General features: G+C 44.6%; 1 protein-coding gene across 1 annotated transcript in view; it reads left to right on the top strand.

The window, feature by feature from the left end:
* Positions 1 to 275: 275 nt before the first annotated feature.
* Positions 276 to 12,656, top strand: part of LOC129703611 (OTU domain-containing protein 4-like) — a 66,040-nt gene continuing 53,659 nt past the window's right edge. Inside the window, 3 exon segments of the mRNA XM_055646214.1 lie at positions 276 to 720; positions 9,498 to 9,581; positions 10,290 to 10,340. Coding sequence (XP_055502189.1) covers positions 550 to 720; positions 9,498 to 9,581; positions 10,290 to 10,340 — 306 coding nt within the window. The 5' untranslated portion in view covers positions 276 to 549.

Genomic DNA, 12,656 nt, shown 5'->3' with positions numbered 1-12,656 from the left:
CCCTTGCTGTCTCCTCCCCTTCCTTAACCCTCGAGCTGTCTCCTCCCATCCCCCTGCCCTCGGGCTCCCCCCCCTCCCCTTTTCCCTTCCTTCTCCCCCCACCACCCCCACCCCCTATCAGTCTGAAGAATGGTTTCAGCCCGAAGTCGCCTATTTCCTTCGCTCCATAGATGCTGCTGCACCCGTTGAGTTTCTCCAGCAATATTGTGTACCTATTGCAATCTCCTTCCTCATCATAAGCCAGGTCTAGTCCTCCCCTTCATCCGCGGAGCTCCTGTGCAATGCCCGCTGGCTCCTGTAGTCCATCTGCAGCTGACGACTGTGCACCAGAGTGTCCGATAAGACTACATTGTCCTGAATCCACCGCGCCGCACAGATGAGGGCAGTGACCGAGGGCGTTCTGCCAGGACAATCGATCTTGTGCGCTGGAAGTTTGCCCTGGAGCGCGCGGGGGGACACACACACACACGTTCCAGCTTCGTTAGAGGAAGCGCCCGGTCTAAATGCACCCATGAGTTTGCCATCAAAACGCCAAGGCTGCCACTTGAAATGGATAGAGTCGGCGCTGCTGGTCAAGGCGAAGACGGCGAGGCCGTGGAGCGCAGTAACCCATCCAGTCCCGGCGAAGTCCTACTGGATGCATTCTTGAAGAACCAGGGTCTTTATCGAAAGAGAATTGCCAAGGATGGCTCTTGCCTTTTTAGAGCTGTTGCTGAACAGGTATGGACTGAGCTTGATAAGAAAAACAACAACATTCATTGTCAATCGCTAGACATTACTTACATTTCCACTAGGCTGCGAATAGATCCGGAAGATAATATTACTTGTGTTTAAGAAGGAACTGCAGATGCTGGAAAATCGAAGGTACACAAAAAAGCTGGAGAAACTCAGCGGGTGCAGCAGCATCTATGGAGCGAAGGAAAAAGGCAACGTTTCGGCCCGAAACGTTGCCTTTTTCCTTCGCTCCATAGATGCTGCTGCACCCGCTGAGTTTCTCCAGAAAACATTACTTGTTTTTTTTCTGCAAACATTGCACGTTTTATATATATATATATATCTTAATGCCTTTTCTTAAAAAACTTTTTTTTTCTCATTGTGGAAGTGTATTAGCTAACTTTGAAATGCTGGCGTTCAAATAACGAAGGGGGTCACGATAAATATGTTGTATTGATTTAGCAACTTCACGACCTGAACACACATCGTGGTGCTTTGTCATGTTTACAGAGCGTAGTCACTGTTATATATATATTTCCTGCACACTTTTGTGCTACAGCTTGCAGCAAGTACTAGGATTAGGGATATCTGGGATTTCAGTTAATTGTGGAATCAATAATATACTTAGTTAGCTATACAATGGCTTGCAAAATAGGAGCAGATAAGCAATGCTTGGAGAACAGCGTGAATTCTTGTACAGAAAGTGAATTAAAATAATGACTCGGAACTAGTGGGTGTGTACAGTTCTATGTTTTTCGTGGTAGGCGATATGTTGGAATCCACGAGGTAGGGATCGTGGATCCCGTGGCCTCATCCACAAACAGGAAGGATATTGAAGCTTTCTAAAATTGGTGACAGATCTTAGAAGCATAGAAATAGATGCAGGAGTAGGCCTTTCGGCCCTTCGAGTCAGCACCCGTCATTTAATATGATCATGTCTGATTATCCAAAATCAGTATCCCGTTTTGGCTCCCCCCCCCCATCATATCCCTTGATTCCATTAGCCCTAAGAGCTAAATCGAACTCTCTCTTGAAAACATCCAGTGAATTGGCCTCCACTGCCTGTGACAGAGAATTCCACAGATTTACATCTCTCTGGGTGAAAACGTTTTTCCTCATCTCATTCCTAAATGGCCTACCCCTTATTCTTAAACTGTGACCCCCTGGTTCTGGACTCCCCCAACATCGGGAACATTTTTCCTGCATCTAACCTGTCCAATCCACTAAGAATGTTTCTATAAGATATCCTCTCATCCTTCTAAATTGGTGAATACAGTGAATACAAGCCCAGTCGACCCATTCTTTCATCATATGTCAGTGCCGCAATAACGTTCTTCCACAAATTAGGGGACCAAAATTGCACACAATACTCCAGGTGCGGTCTCACCAGGGCCCTGTACAACTGCAGTAGGACCTTCTTGCTCTTAAACCCAAATCCTCTCGCAATGAAGGCCAACACGCCACAGTGCGGGCAGCAGACGCAGCTCGCACTGTGCTCACCCCGCACCTTCAGCTTTCAGCCTCACGCAGCAGATCCCCGTCCCACTCTGGCTTCACAGAGGCTTCCGGTTCAACCTAGCAGCTGGTTGTGCTGGTCGCCGCAGAAGCAGTCCGCAGGCTGCACACTCCCCACAGGCTGCTAAACACACTGTGCCCCTTCAGATTTTTATTCTCCTCGCCACGTTATTGACAGCGGGTTCCGGAGGGGCGGTTTTTACCATCTTTAAACCTTCTTAACTTTTGTACTATTTCACACAAAACGTATTTGACTTGCAGCAGAGAAGAATGGTGAGTAAGGTGGCGAAAAATCGTAGCGCTATGGGGGATCGTTTTTGCGCAAATTTAATTACAACGCAGGCTGGAAGTGGTCAAGATGAGAGTTTTAGTAATAGTATAGAAGATAGATAGATTAGCCAGTCTATCTTAGCCAAGTGCCGTCTCATACTTTTAAAGTCTCCTTTATTCAGGCCCCTAGTCTCTGAATTAACCATGTCACTCTCCATCCTAATTCAGAATTCCACCATATTATGGTCACTGTTGCCCAAGGGGCCTTACACAACAAGATCGTTAACTAGTCCTTCCTCATTACACAATATCCACTCTAGGATAGCCTGCCCTCTAGTCGGTTCCTCTACATATTGGTTTAAAAACCCATCCCGTATACATTCCAGGAAATCCTCCTCCTCAGCACTTTTACCAGTTTGGTTGGCACAACCTATATGTAGATTAAAGTCACCCATGATAACTGCTGTACCTTTGCTACACGCGTCCCTAATTTCCTGCTTGATGCTACCCCCAACCTCCCTACTGCTGCTTGGTGGTCTGTGTACAACTCCAACAAGCTTTTCTGCCCTTGGCTATTTCACAATTCTACCCGTACCGATTCTACAGCATCCAAGCTAATGTCTCTCCTTGTTATTGTATTAATCTCCTCTTTAACCAGCAATGCCACTACAGCTCCTCTTCCTTTCTGTCTATCTTTCCTGAATATTGAATACCCCTGCATGTTTAGCTCCCAGCCTTGGTCAGCCTGGAGCCATGTCTCCATAATTCTAACTATATCATATTCCTTAAATACCAATTGTGCATTCAATTCATCCACCTTATTACGAATTGTCCTCGCATTAAGACACAAAGCTTTCAGGTTTGTTTTTCTTATCTCCCTTCTACTTTTTGCTTCTGTCCTTTTATGGCCCTCTGTCTCCTTGCATTGGGTCCCATCCCCCTGCCCTGTTAGTATAAACATGACCTTTTCTACACTTTCCCGTTAGCTGCACGCATACGGTTCCCCGCTGTTGACTCCACCCCCCCCCCCCCCCCCACCCCCCCCCCCCCCCCCCCCCCCCACTGTTTAGTTTAAGCCCAACACATGCAACGCTAGTAAACCTGCTCCCCTTCCAATTAAGGTGCAACCCGTCCCTTTTGTACAGGTCACCCCTGCCCCAGAAGACATTCCAGTGATCTATAAATCTAAATCCTTGCCCCCTGCACCAACCCCTCAGCCACACATTCAGATCCCCTATCTCCCTGTTCCTGCCTTCACTAGCATGAGGCACTGGAAGCAACCCAAAGATAACGTCTTTGCGTACAGTTTTGGTCTCCAAATTTGAGGAAGGACATTATTGCCATAGAGGGAATGCAGAGAAGGTTCACCAGACTGATTCCTGAGATGTCAGGACTGTCTTATGAAGAAAGACTGGATAGATTTGGTTTATACTCTCTAGAATTTAGGAGATTGAGAGGGGATCTTATAGAAACTTACAAAATTCTTAAGGGGTTGGACAGGCTAGATGCAGGAAGATTGCTCCTGATGTTGGGAAATCCAGGACAGCTTAAGGATAAGGGGGAAATCCTTTAAAACCGAGATGAGAAGAACTTTTTTCACACAGAGAGTGGTGAATCTCTGGAACTCTCTGCCATAGAGGGTAGTCGAGGCCAGTTCATTGGCTATATTTAAGAGGGAGTTAGATGTGGCCCTTGTGGCTAAGGGGATCAGAGGGTATGGAGAGAAGGCAGGTACGGGATACTGAGTTGGATGATCAGCCATGATCATATTGAATGGCGGTGCAGGCTCGAAGGGCGAATGGCCTACTCCTGCACCTAATTTCTATGTTTCTATAACCATCCTGGTAGTCTTGCTTTTTAGCCTCCTGCTTAGTTCTCTATAGACACATTGCGGAACCCCGTCATTTGAGTCTACATGCACAACTACTTCTGGCTGCTCCCCTTCCCTCTCGAGGATGTACTGAAGTCGGGCTGAGACGTCTTGAACCCTGCCAACACAGCATCCTCGAGTTTCATCTGTCACCACAGAATCACCTGTCTCCACCTCAGACAATAGAGTCACCCACCACTATGGCTCTGCCTGATGTCCGTCTCGCCGGTCGAGTCTCAGCACTATGATTCGAGTCACAGGCTGTCCGCCGCTCGGGCTGGAAGCGTTGTCTGCCCTGACAGCTCCCAAGAGGGTGCACCTGTTCACAAGAGGTACTTCCACTGAAATCTCCTGCACTCACTTCATCCCCTTTCTTTCTGTCTTTACCCATCGCACCTCCTGTACTCTTGGAGTGACGACCTGACTGTAGGTCCTGTCCAAGAGGCTTTCGTCGTCCTAGATGGACTGCAGGTCATCCAGCTGCTGCTCCAGTTCCCTAACTCGGTCCCCGAGGAGCTGCATCTGGACACAGGTCCCCACAGGTGTAGTGGTCAGTGTCGCCAGCAGTGCCCCTGACTTCCCACATCCTAGGAGAAAGCTGTTAAATGAGGATTACAAAAGCATGTCTCAGGCTGTCATCAAATGAGGCAAGTCTGCTAAGTATCTGGTAATGAACTTGGATCAAAGTCGCCTATCGATATCTTGCAGGAATGCTGCCTGACTCACGGAGTTACTCCAGAATTTTGTGTTTTGCTCAATGTTCCAATTCCTTGGTTTCTCTCTATCAGCAGGGATATGATTGCCTGCATGCAGGATGGATGCTTGCCTGGTTAAGCTGGAGCAGAAAAAGGTCTTTGAAAAAATATTGAATATTTATGTCTTAAAAGAGCTGTCCAAAATTAGGTCTGTGGGAGGAATCTTAATTGTATATAAGTCCATATATCATTAGAACAGTGTAAACTGGTGAGTGGCAAATGGAAAGCTTCCTGATTCAATTTAGAGTTGGAACCAGCAGCCATTTTGCCTCTGTTGTTTGCCATTTGCTAAATCCATTGGGAAGGTTATGGCCATGAGAGGAGTGACGAACTAATGCAGCAGGTTTAGTTGGACGAACACTTCAATGTACATGGATAAGTGTGACACCCTCAGTTCTGCAGGTTTCGATGTAGATGACCATTTGCTACTGTCTTGTAGCAAAACTGAGTCAATTCCCTTGGCAGCTGATCCGACTGATTCTGTGTTCTCTTTTTATAATCTGATTTGACCAGCGGAATGTGTTGGGAATATAGTTTTGTCGTGCCTGGGGTGCGTTTCTAGTTGAAATAGAAACTTGAGAATGTGAGAAAGTGTTTCATTTCAGTTGTGATAATATTAGGCATTTTGGGTACTTGACAAAATGGAGGATTTCTGCTTTTGTAAAGCTTGCTTGACATCTTTTGCAAAAGCTGCAAAGACCATGAGCATCATGGCTCCAGAGTGGCTGAGGAAAACAATAAGGAGGTCATCTTTGTCAAAGTTCTACACGAGCATCTGTTTTCCACAAGGGATGCTCACAGTGGGAGCGCCTTGGACCAAAGGGCACAGCCCCAGTGTAAAAGGACATACCTTTAGGAAGGAGATGAGGAATTTCTTTAGTGAACTGGAATTCATTGCCACAGATGGCTGTGGAGGCCAAGACTTTGGGTATTTTTAAAGCAGAGATTGACAGATTCTCGATTAGTATGGGTGTCAAAGGTTACCTGGAGAAGGCAGGAGCATGGGGTTGAGAGGGGAAGATAGGTCAGCCATGATTGAATTTCAGAGTAGACTTGATGGGCTGAATGTCCTAATTCTGCTCCCAATGACTTATGAATTTAGGACCTTGTGTTCCACTCACTGGCTGTTCCCAGACACACTTGGTGATACAAAAGTAAAACAAGCGCATGCTAATCTTCATGTGCATGAAGTTGCCAAAATGTAATGTCACAGACAGGCATATTAAAGTTGAAGGATTTAATTGTGAAGCTTGGTGAGTTTGTTGCAAAGGTTCAGTGGGGAAAGCCCATGGGCTAATGTCGTACCACCATTGCACACCGAGGGGTTTGGTATTGAATCATGTCGCAAACCGATGGCTGATGGAATGTCGGGAATTGAGAAACTGAAGCCATATTGACATCATATAAATATTGTAGGCAAATTTAACGATATGTTAAGCCAAGTGAATTTTGTGCATGAAAGCATATTTTCTTTTTTTTGGGGGGGGGGGGGGGGTACTGCTGTTTAAACAACCAGAGCAATATGTTTAATTTGGATCAAAGTTGGGGTGAGATCTTAAGAAAGATACGGAAGCAAAATTATATTTTTTAGATTTGAATCTAAAAAATTGAAATAGAATATTTTGTTATTTCAGTATTTTATTTGAGGAAGGCTGCAATGTAGTTGTTGGGACCACCAGTTCGCCAGATAGAATTTCAAGTCTGTACCCAGTGGGCAAAGTGGCCTTGGAGGAACATCATGTCTGAAAAATATGATTAAAGTGGAATATTGTTAGCAATATTTTGAGTAGAAAATGATTAGCTGATGTCCTTACAAATGACCAATCTGGATACTTTGTATTAAAAGGGGTCAAATGTAAATTCCTGCACACACCTTTGATCAAAAGCTATGTTTTCTTGAATAGATAATCAAAACACGCCCATAGCTGTGATGTAATGTAGTTGCAGTTTCAAGATCTCTGATCTCTGCTGCTCCATATGTGCATTTGTTTTTCCCAGAAAACGAAACTGAAACTAAATTTCTAACCTGCTAATAAAAAAGAATTAGCATAGCAAAGCTAATATTTTAAAAAATGAATTACGTCCTTAAACAAAATTGATCTGCCTTCATAACTTTGCTAAGTTCAGCAGTTAACCTTCTGCTTGCCTTTGTATACATGTGCAGCTGAATTATTTTTGGAATATTGAGACCAACAGACAAACAGGGAATACTGATGATCTATGCTAGACATAACTATAATGTGCCAGTGTATGGCATGACTGCTGATAGGCGTGGACTCTGTGGGCGCGCTGTGTCTCTAAACTAAACGTATTATTAACCCTTTCATTGTCCAGACAGATTGACCAGAAAGCTTTTCTGCCAGATTTACTGCGTATTGAGTAATTCCTTGACTTCTACTCACAATTACCGAGTCATATCTTGCATTATTTAGTTTCAGTTTAGAGATACAGCATTGAAACAGGTCCTTTGGCAACTGAGTCCATAGACATAGAAACTTAGAATAATACTAGACTAAGTGGGTCCCGTTGGGACCCATGTTCACACGGGAGGGCTGGTCCCCGACGCAATATTCCACCTCTCCAACAATTACAATATTGGTGGCCAGTGGGTGGGGGGGAGGGGGGGGGGCTTTCTGGAGGGATGGGTGTTGTTGGCTGCAGGGACTACTGGTCTCCAGAGGGCTAGTAGGGACATTGTGGGCCAAATGGATTCTTAGGGTGGCAGCTCAGTCCCTCAAGCCTGATGTCCTGGCAGCTCACTCATGGCTGGTGGGCTGGCAGTTGACTCGTGGCTATTCCTTGAAATTCCATTTCAAGCAGGGTGCAAGGCCACCAAATTCAAATCCATTTTCCTACCATTTCAAGCAGGGTGCAAGGCCACCAAATTCAAGTGCAGTTTCTTACCTCTTCGAGCAGGGTGCAAGGCCACAAAATTCAAGTGCAGAGAGGGGCTCTGAGCGAGGTGGCCAAAAATGTTGGCCGTAAGTGGCGGCGTTCTCTCGGAAATCACATCGCAGTGAGTCAAAAGCGGTCAAGATCTTACTTTTAGTAATATAGATGTTGGAGCCACAACAGGCACGGATAGATCTCGTAAACAGACATAAACCCTGCCTATCCTGGACCTGAATTTGTGTGTACTTGCATCTTTTACTCTCCTTGCTCAAATTCACTGACACTTCAATTGTTTGGCTGAGAAGGTAAACTGAATTTTTTTGGTTACATTCTCAGATGGACTTAAAATCCCAATTACATTATTTTAAAGAGGAGCAGGGAATGTATGTAAAGACAGGCACAAAGTGCTGGAATAACTCAGTGGGTCGGGCAGCATCTCTGGTGAAACAGGATTGGTTGGGGGGGTGGGGGGGGGGGGGTGAAGAGTTGGAGGTAAGAAAAGACTAGGACCCCAATCAGGGCGAAATGACCTTGTGCAGGATGGTGCCCTGGCAGGCCCATTGTTGACTAGGGAAGGAATGAACTTGAGGAATACAATGTGGAGAGCTGAGGAACTGGTTAAAGGACTGGGGGGAGAAAATGGGAGTGTAGGTCGAAGTGAATTACATTTAGAGAATTCAATGTTCATACCGCTGGGTAGTAAACTGCCCAATATGTGATTGGCCTCACTTACCTCATGCGTCTGGCCAATCTGTATTCTCCGATCCACAACCACAAAAGCAGATTATCTGTTCATTACCATATTGTTGTTTGTGAAATAATAATGTATGTAAATCATAATTATAACATTTACAATAGTTTAAAAGTTTTGTTCGTTAGTTGAGGACTTTGAATTAGCCTCAGTATTAAAAATCGCAATAGAAATCACAGAGGTAGACACAAAATGCTGGTGTAACTCAGCGGGACAGGCAGCATCTCTAGAGAGAAGGAATGGGTGACATTTCGGGTCAGACTAGAGGGCATAGTTTTAAGATGAGAGGGGCAAAGTTTAAAGAAGATATGTGGGGCATTTTGTTTTACACAGTGGTGGGTGCTTGAAATGCACTGCCAGGGGTAGTGGAGGCAGATATGATAGTGGCATTTAAAAGGCTTTTAAATAGGCGCATGGGAATGGAGGGATATGGTCACATACAAGCAGAGATTAGATGTGTCTGAAGAAGGGTCTTGACCTGAAACGTTACCCATTCCTTCTCTCCAGAGATGCTGCCTGTCCCGCTGAGTTACTCCAGCATTTTATGTCTACCTTCGATTTAAACCAGCATCTGCATTTCTTTCTTACATGTAGAAATCACAGAACCTTTGTGAAAAGTTGGGCTAACATCAGAGCAGCGTTTGTGTACAATGTGGCAGGAGATTAATTAATTATAAATAATTACTGCAATGCTGGTCAGTAAATTATCTCAGCTTCTCTTTCTTTACAGGTCTTCCATACGCAATCTGAACATCTTGAAGTGCGAGGAGCTTGTGTTTCTTACCTGAGGAGGAACCAAGAACAATTTGAAGCGGTATGTTTTCTTTATGTGGATTAAAACAAAAATCATTTAGTTTAATGTAGATTTCGGGTATATTTCATTTTATCCTTAAAGGGCCTGTCCCACTTTCACGACCTAATTCACGACCTCTGCCGACTTTGCCCTTGACTCTTACTTGCAGCATGGTCGTCACGAGGTCGTAGGTAGGTCATAGCAGGCCATGATGCTAGTCGTAGGTACTCGTGGTATCAAATAGGTCAGGGCGTTTTTTCAACGATTAAAAATTTCCACGAGTAAAAAAGGTTGTGAATTAGATTGTGAAAGTGGGACAGGCCCTTTAATAGGCAAACGGACGATTTACTTTAAAGGGACCATCTCTCCTTTGCACAGATGCCTGGTCCTTTATCAATACTCATTGTGAAACACCACAATCGATTCGATGCAGAAATGTGAAGGTGGGGGGGGGGGGGGGGGGGGGGGGGGGGGGGGGGGGGGGGGGGATTCGCATCTGCATGGTAGAAATCTGGAGTTCTCTTTTTACAGAAAATTCAGGAAATTAAAAATTTGACAAGTGAGATTTTTTTTTGATTTTTTAAATCATTGAGTAGGTTGATATGACGCTGATACAGGTCAGTCAATATCTATTCAGTAATAGAAAAATTTAAAGGACTTAATAATCTACTGTTCCTATGTTTCCATATACTGCATCATTTGTAAGATGTTTTTCTGTGATTATTTCAGTTCATTGAAGGATCATTTGATGAATATTTGAAGCAACTTGAGAAGCCACAGGTATGAAATTGAAAATGTATTCAAAAAATGTATAAGGAATATCTTTAAAAAATCTAGAAACATTTGAATTTATTGAACCTAGCTTGGTCATCTTGAACAATGCTCGTTTACACTTGGTTTAGTTTAGTTTAAAGATGCAGCATTGAAACAGGCCCTTTCGCCCACCGAGTCTGCACTGACCAGCGATCTCCATACATTGACATTATCCTCCACACACTAAGGTCAATTTACACTTATACCAAGCCAATTAACCTACAAACCCGTACGTCTATGGAAAGTGGGAGGAAACCGAAGATCTCGGAGAGAACCCACGCGGTCACGGAGAGAACATGCAAACTCCGTACAGACTGCACCCGTAGTCGGGATCGAACGCAGTTTCTGGCGCTGCAAGCGCTGTAAGGCTGCGACTCTACCGCTGTGCCGCCCTGGCCTGATATTACTCTCCTTTGAATGCAAGAACATAAAAATGTAGGAGCAGTAGGCCTCTCAGCACCTTGCAAATGCCCAGTTGTTTAATATGATCATAGATAGATACAAAATGCTGGAGTATCTCAGTGGGACAGGCAGCATCTCTGGAGAGAAGGAATGGGTGACATTTTGGTTCGAGAAGTTTCTTTAGACCAATGATCTTTATGATCATAATTATTCTGTCCCAGGCTTCGTCTTTTTTGTGCCAGTTCCAAGTCCTCGTGATTCTTTTATCTTTCAAACATTTATTGACTTTCTCTTTAAATTGGCTTGGCTCCAAACCCCAGTGGAGTAGTGAATTCCAGAGATTCGTCGCACCCCTTGAGTTTTTTATGTATCTTAGTTTTAAATGCCAGCTACCTAATCTTTTAATTGTGTTACCTTATTCAACATTCTTCCACTGGTGGAAATATCTCAACATTTATACCATCATGTATGTTTCAATCAGATTACCACTCCTTCTAAACTCCAAAGAATACAGATCTAATTTAATTGGCTGCTCATGATAGCTCAACTCTCTCATCCCTGCAGTTGGCTGAATCCATTTTGGACTATCGTCAATGTCAGTATACCTGTTCCTAAATAAGCAATCCAGAACTCTTGTCCCCTTATTTAAGTACTCCAGGTATGGCCTGACAAGTACACTATGAAATTATAACAATACTGCTAAAATCTCTCTAAAATCTAACTCTCTTGTAATAAAACAAATGTGCCATTTTCCTTCTTAACCATTCGCTGCACCTCCTATTAATCTTTTGTGATTCGATGCACAAGAATATCTAGGCACATCTACAGGCATGGAAATCGCTATCAAATCATGGGGGGGGACACACACAATTTCTTGGCGGCTGCCCTCGCGCATGCGCACACACGTGAGGCTTCGGCCTTGGGCCCTGTGGACGGTAACATCGGGAGCGGACCTGGTTGGTGGCCGACTCCGAACTTCAGCTTCGTCCGCCCCGAATCGTGGGGCTTGAATCGGCCCGTTCGCGAGGCCTTTCTTCGGCCAGCGGGGGCTTTTACATCGGGAGCCTCGATCGACTCGATGCAGCAGTTTGATTTTAAGCAGCGCTGGGCGCTGAAAGATCCCGTGAACGGGCCGATTCAGCCCTTAGAAAGTGTCCGAATTACAAAACATGGGGGGACATGTCCCCCACCTCTCAAAGCATTGGGGGGGGGACATGTCACCCCGACCCCCCCCCCCCCCCCCCCCCCCCCCCCTCCAGGATTTCCGCCCATGCACATCTGTGCTTTATGTGGCGGGGACGGTAAGGGGTTGTTAAGCTAGAATTTTATCCCGTCTATTGCTTTTCTTACCTGCCTAGTTAGATTGCAAATACCATAATTTTCACGATTGGGGGAAAAACTCTGTGTTGTTGACATCTAATCGGTAAAGATTCAATAGACACCTTTAACAACCCCAAACTAATTTAACTCCATTGTTCAAATGTTACTTTACTAAATAACACCTGGAATGTACAATTTTCATCGCAAGAAACTGCACGTTTGTGAGAATTTGTATGTCGCAGTTAAATATTGTAGTCCAACACATTAAAGTTGGTCTTGTGTTTTTTGTGGGAAAAGGCAATTTGTCTCAGCAGAATAACATGTGTCTCGAGAGGGTGAAGTCATGATGTCTTTTTCCAGACGATGCAGTGTCTCAGCACCTTGAGTTCCTGTGATAGTGTTGCTCAATTACTTTGCTACAGAGAACAGCCAATCAGTGCATTTTTTTAAATTCCATCCTTGGATCTCCTTGTCACTGTCAATATAAGGCAGGTTCATTGTGGACTGTGCCGATGTGAGGTCCACATAATAGAAGTGATTATTTATACAGGGCTTTGACAT

This window comes from Leucoraja erinacea, chromosome 1, assembly GCF_028641065.1.
Source record: "Leucoraja erinacea ecotype New England chromosome 1, Leri_hhj_1, whole genome shotgun sequence".
Lineage (NCBI taxonomy): Eukaryota > Metazoa > Chordata > Chondrichthyes > Rajiformes > Rajidae > Leucoraja > Leucoraja erinaceus.
The sequence above is the reverse complement of the archived record's forward strand: the minus strand, read 5'-3'. Positions and strand labels throughout refer to the sequence as shown.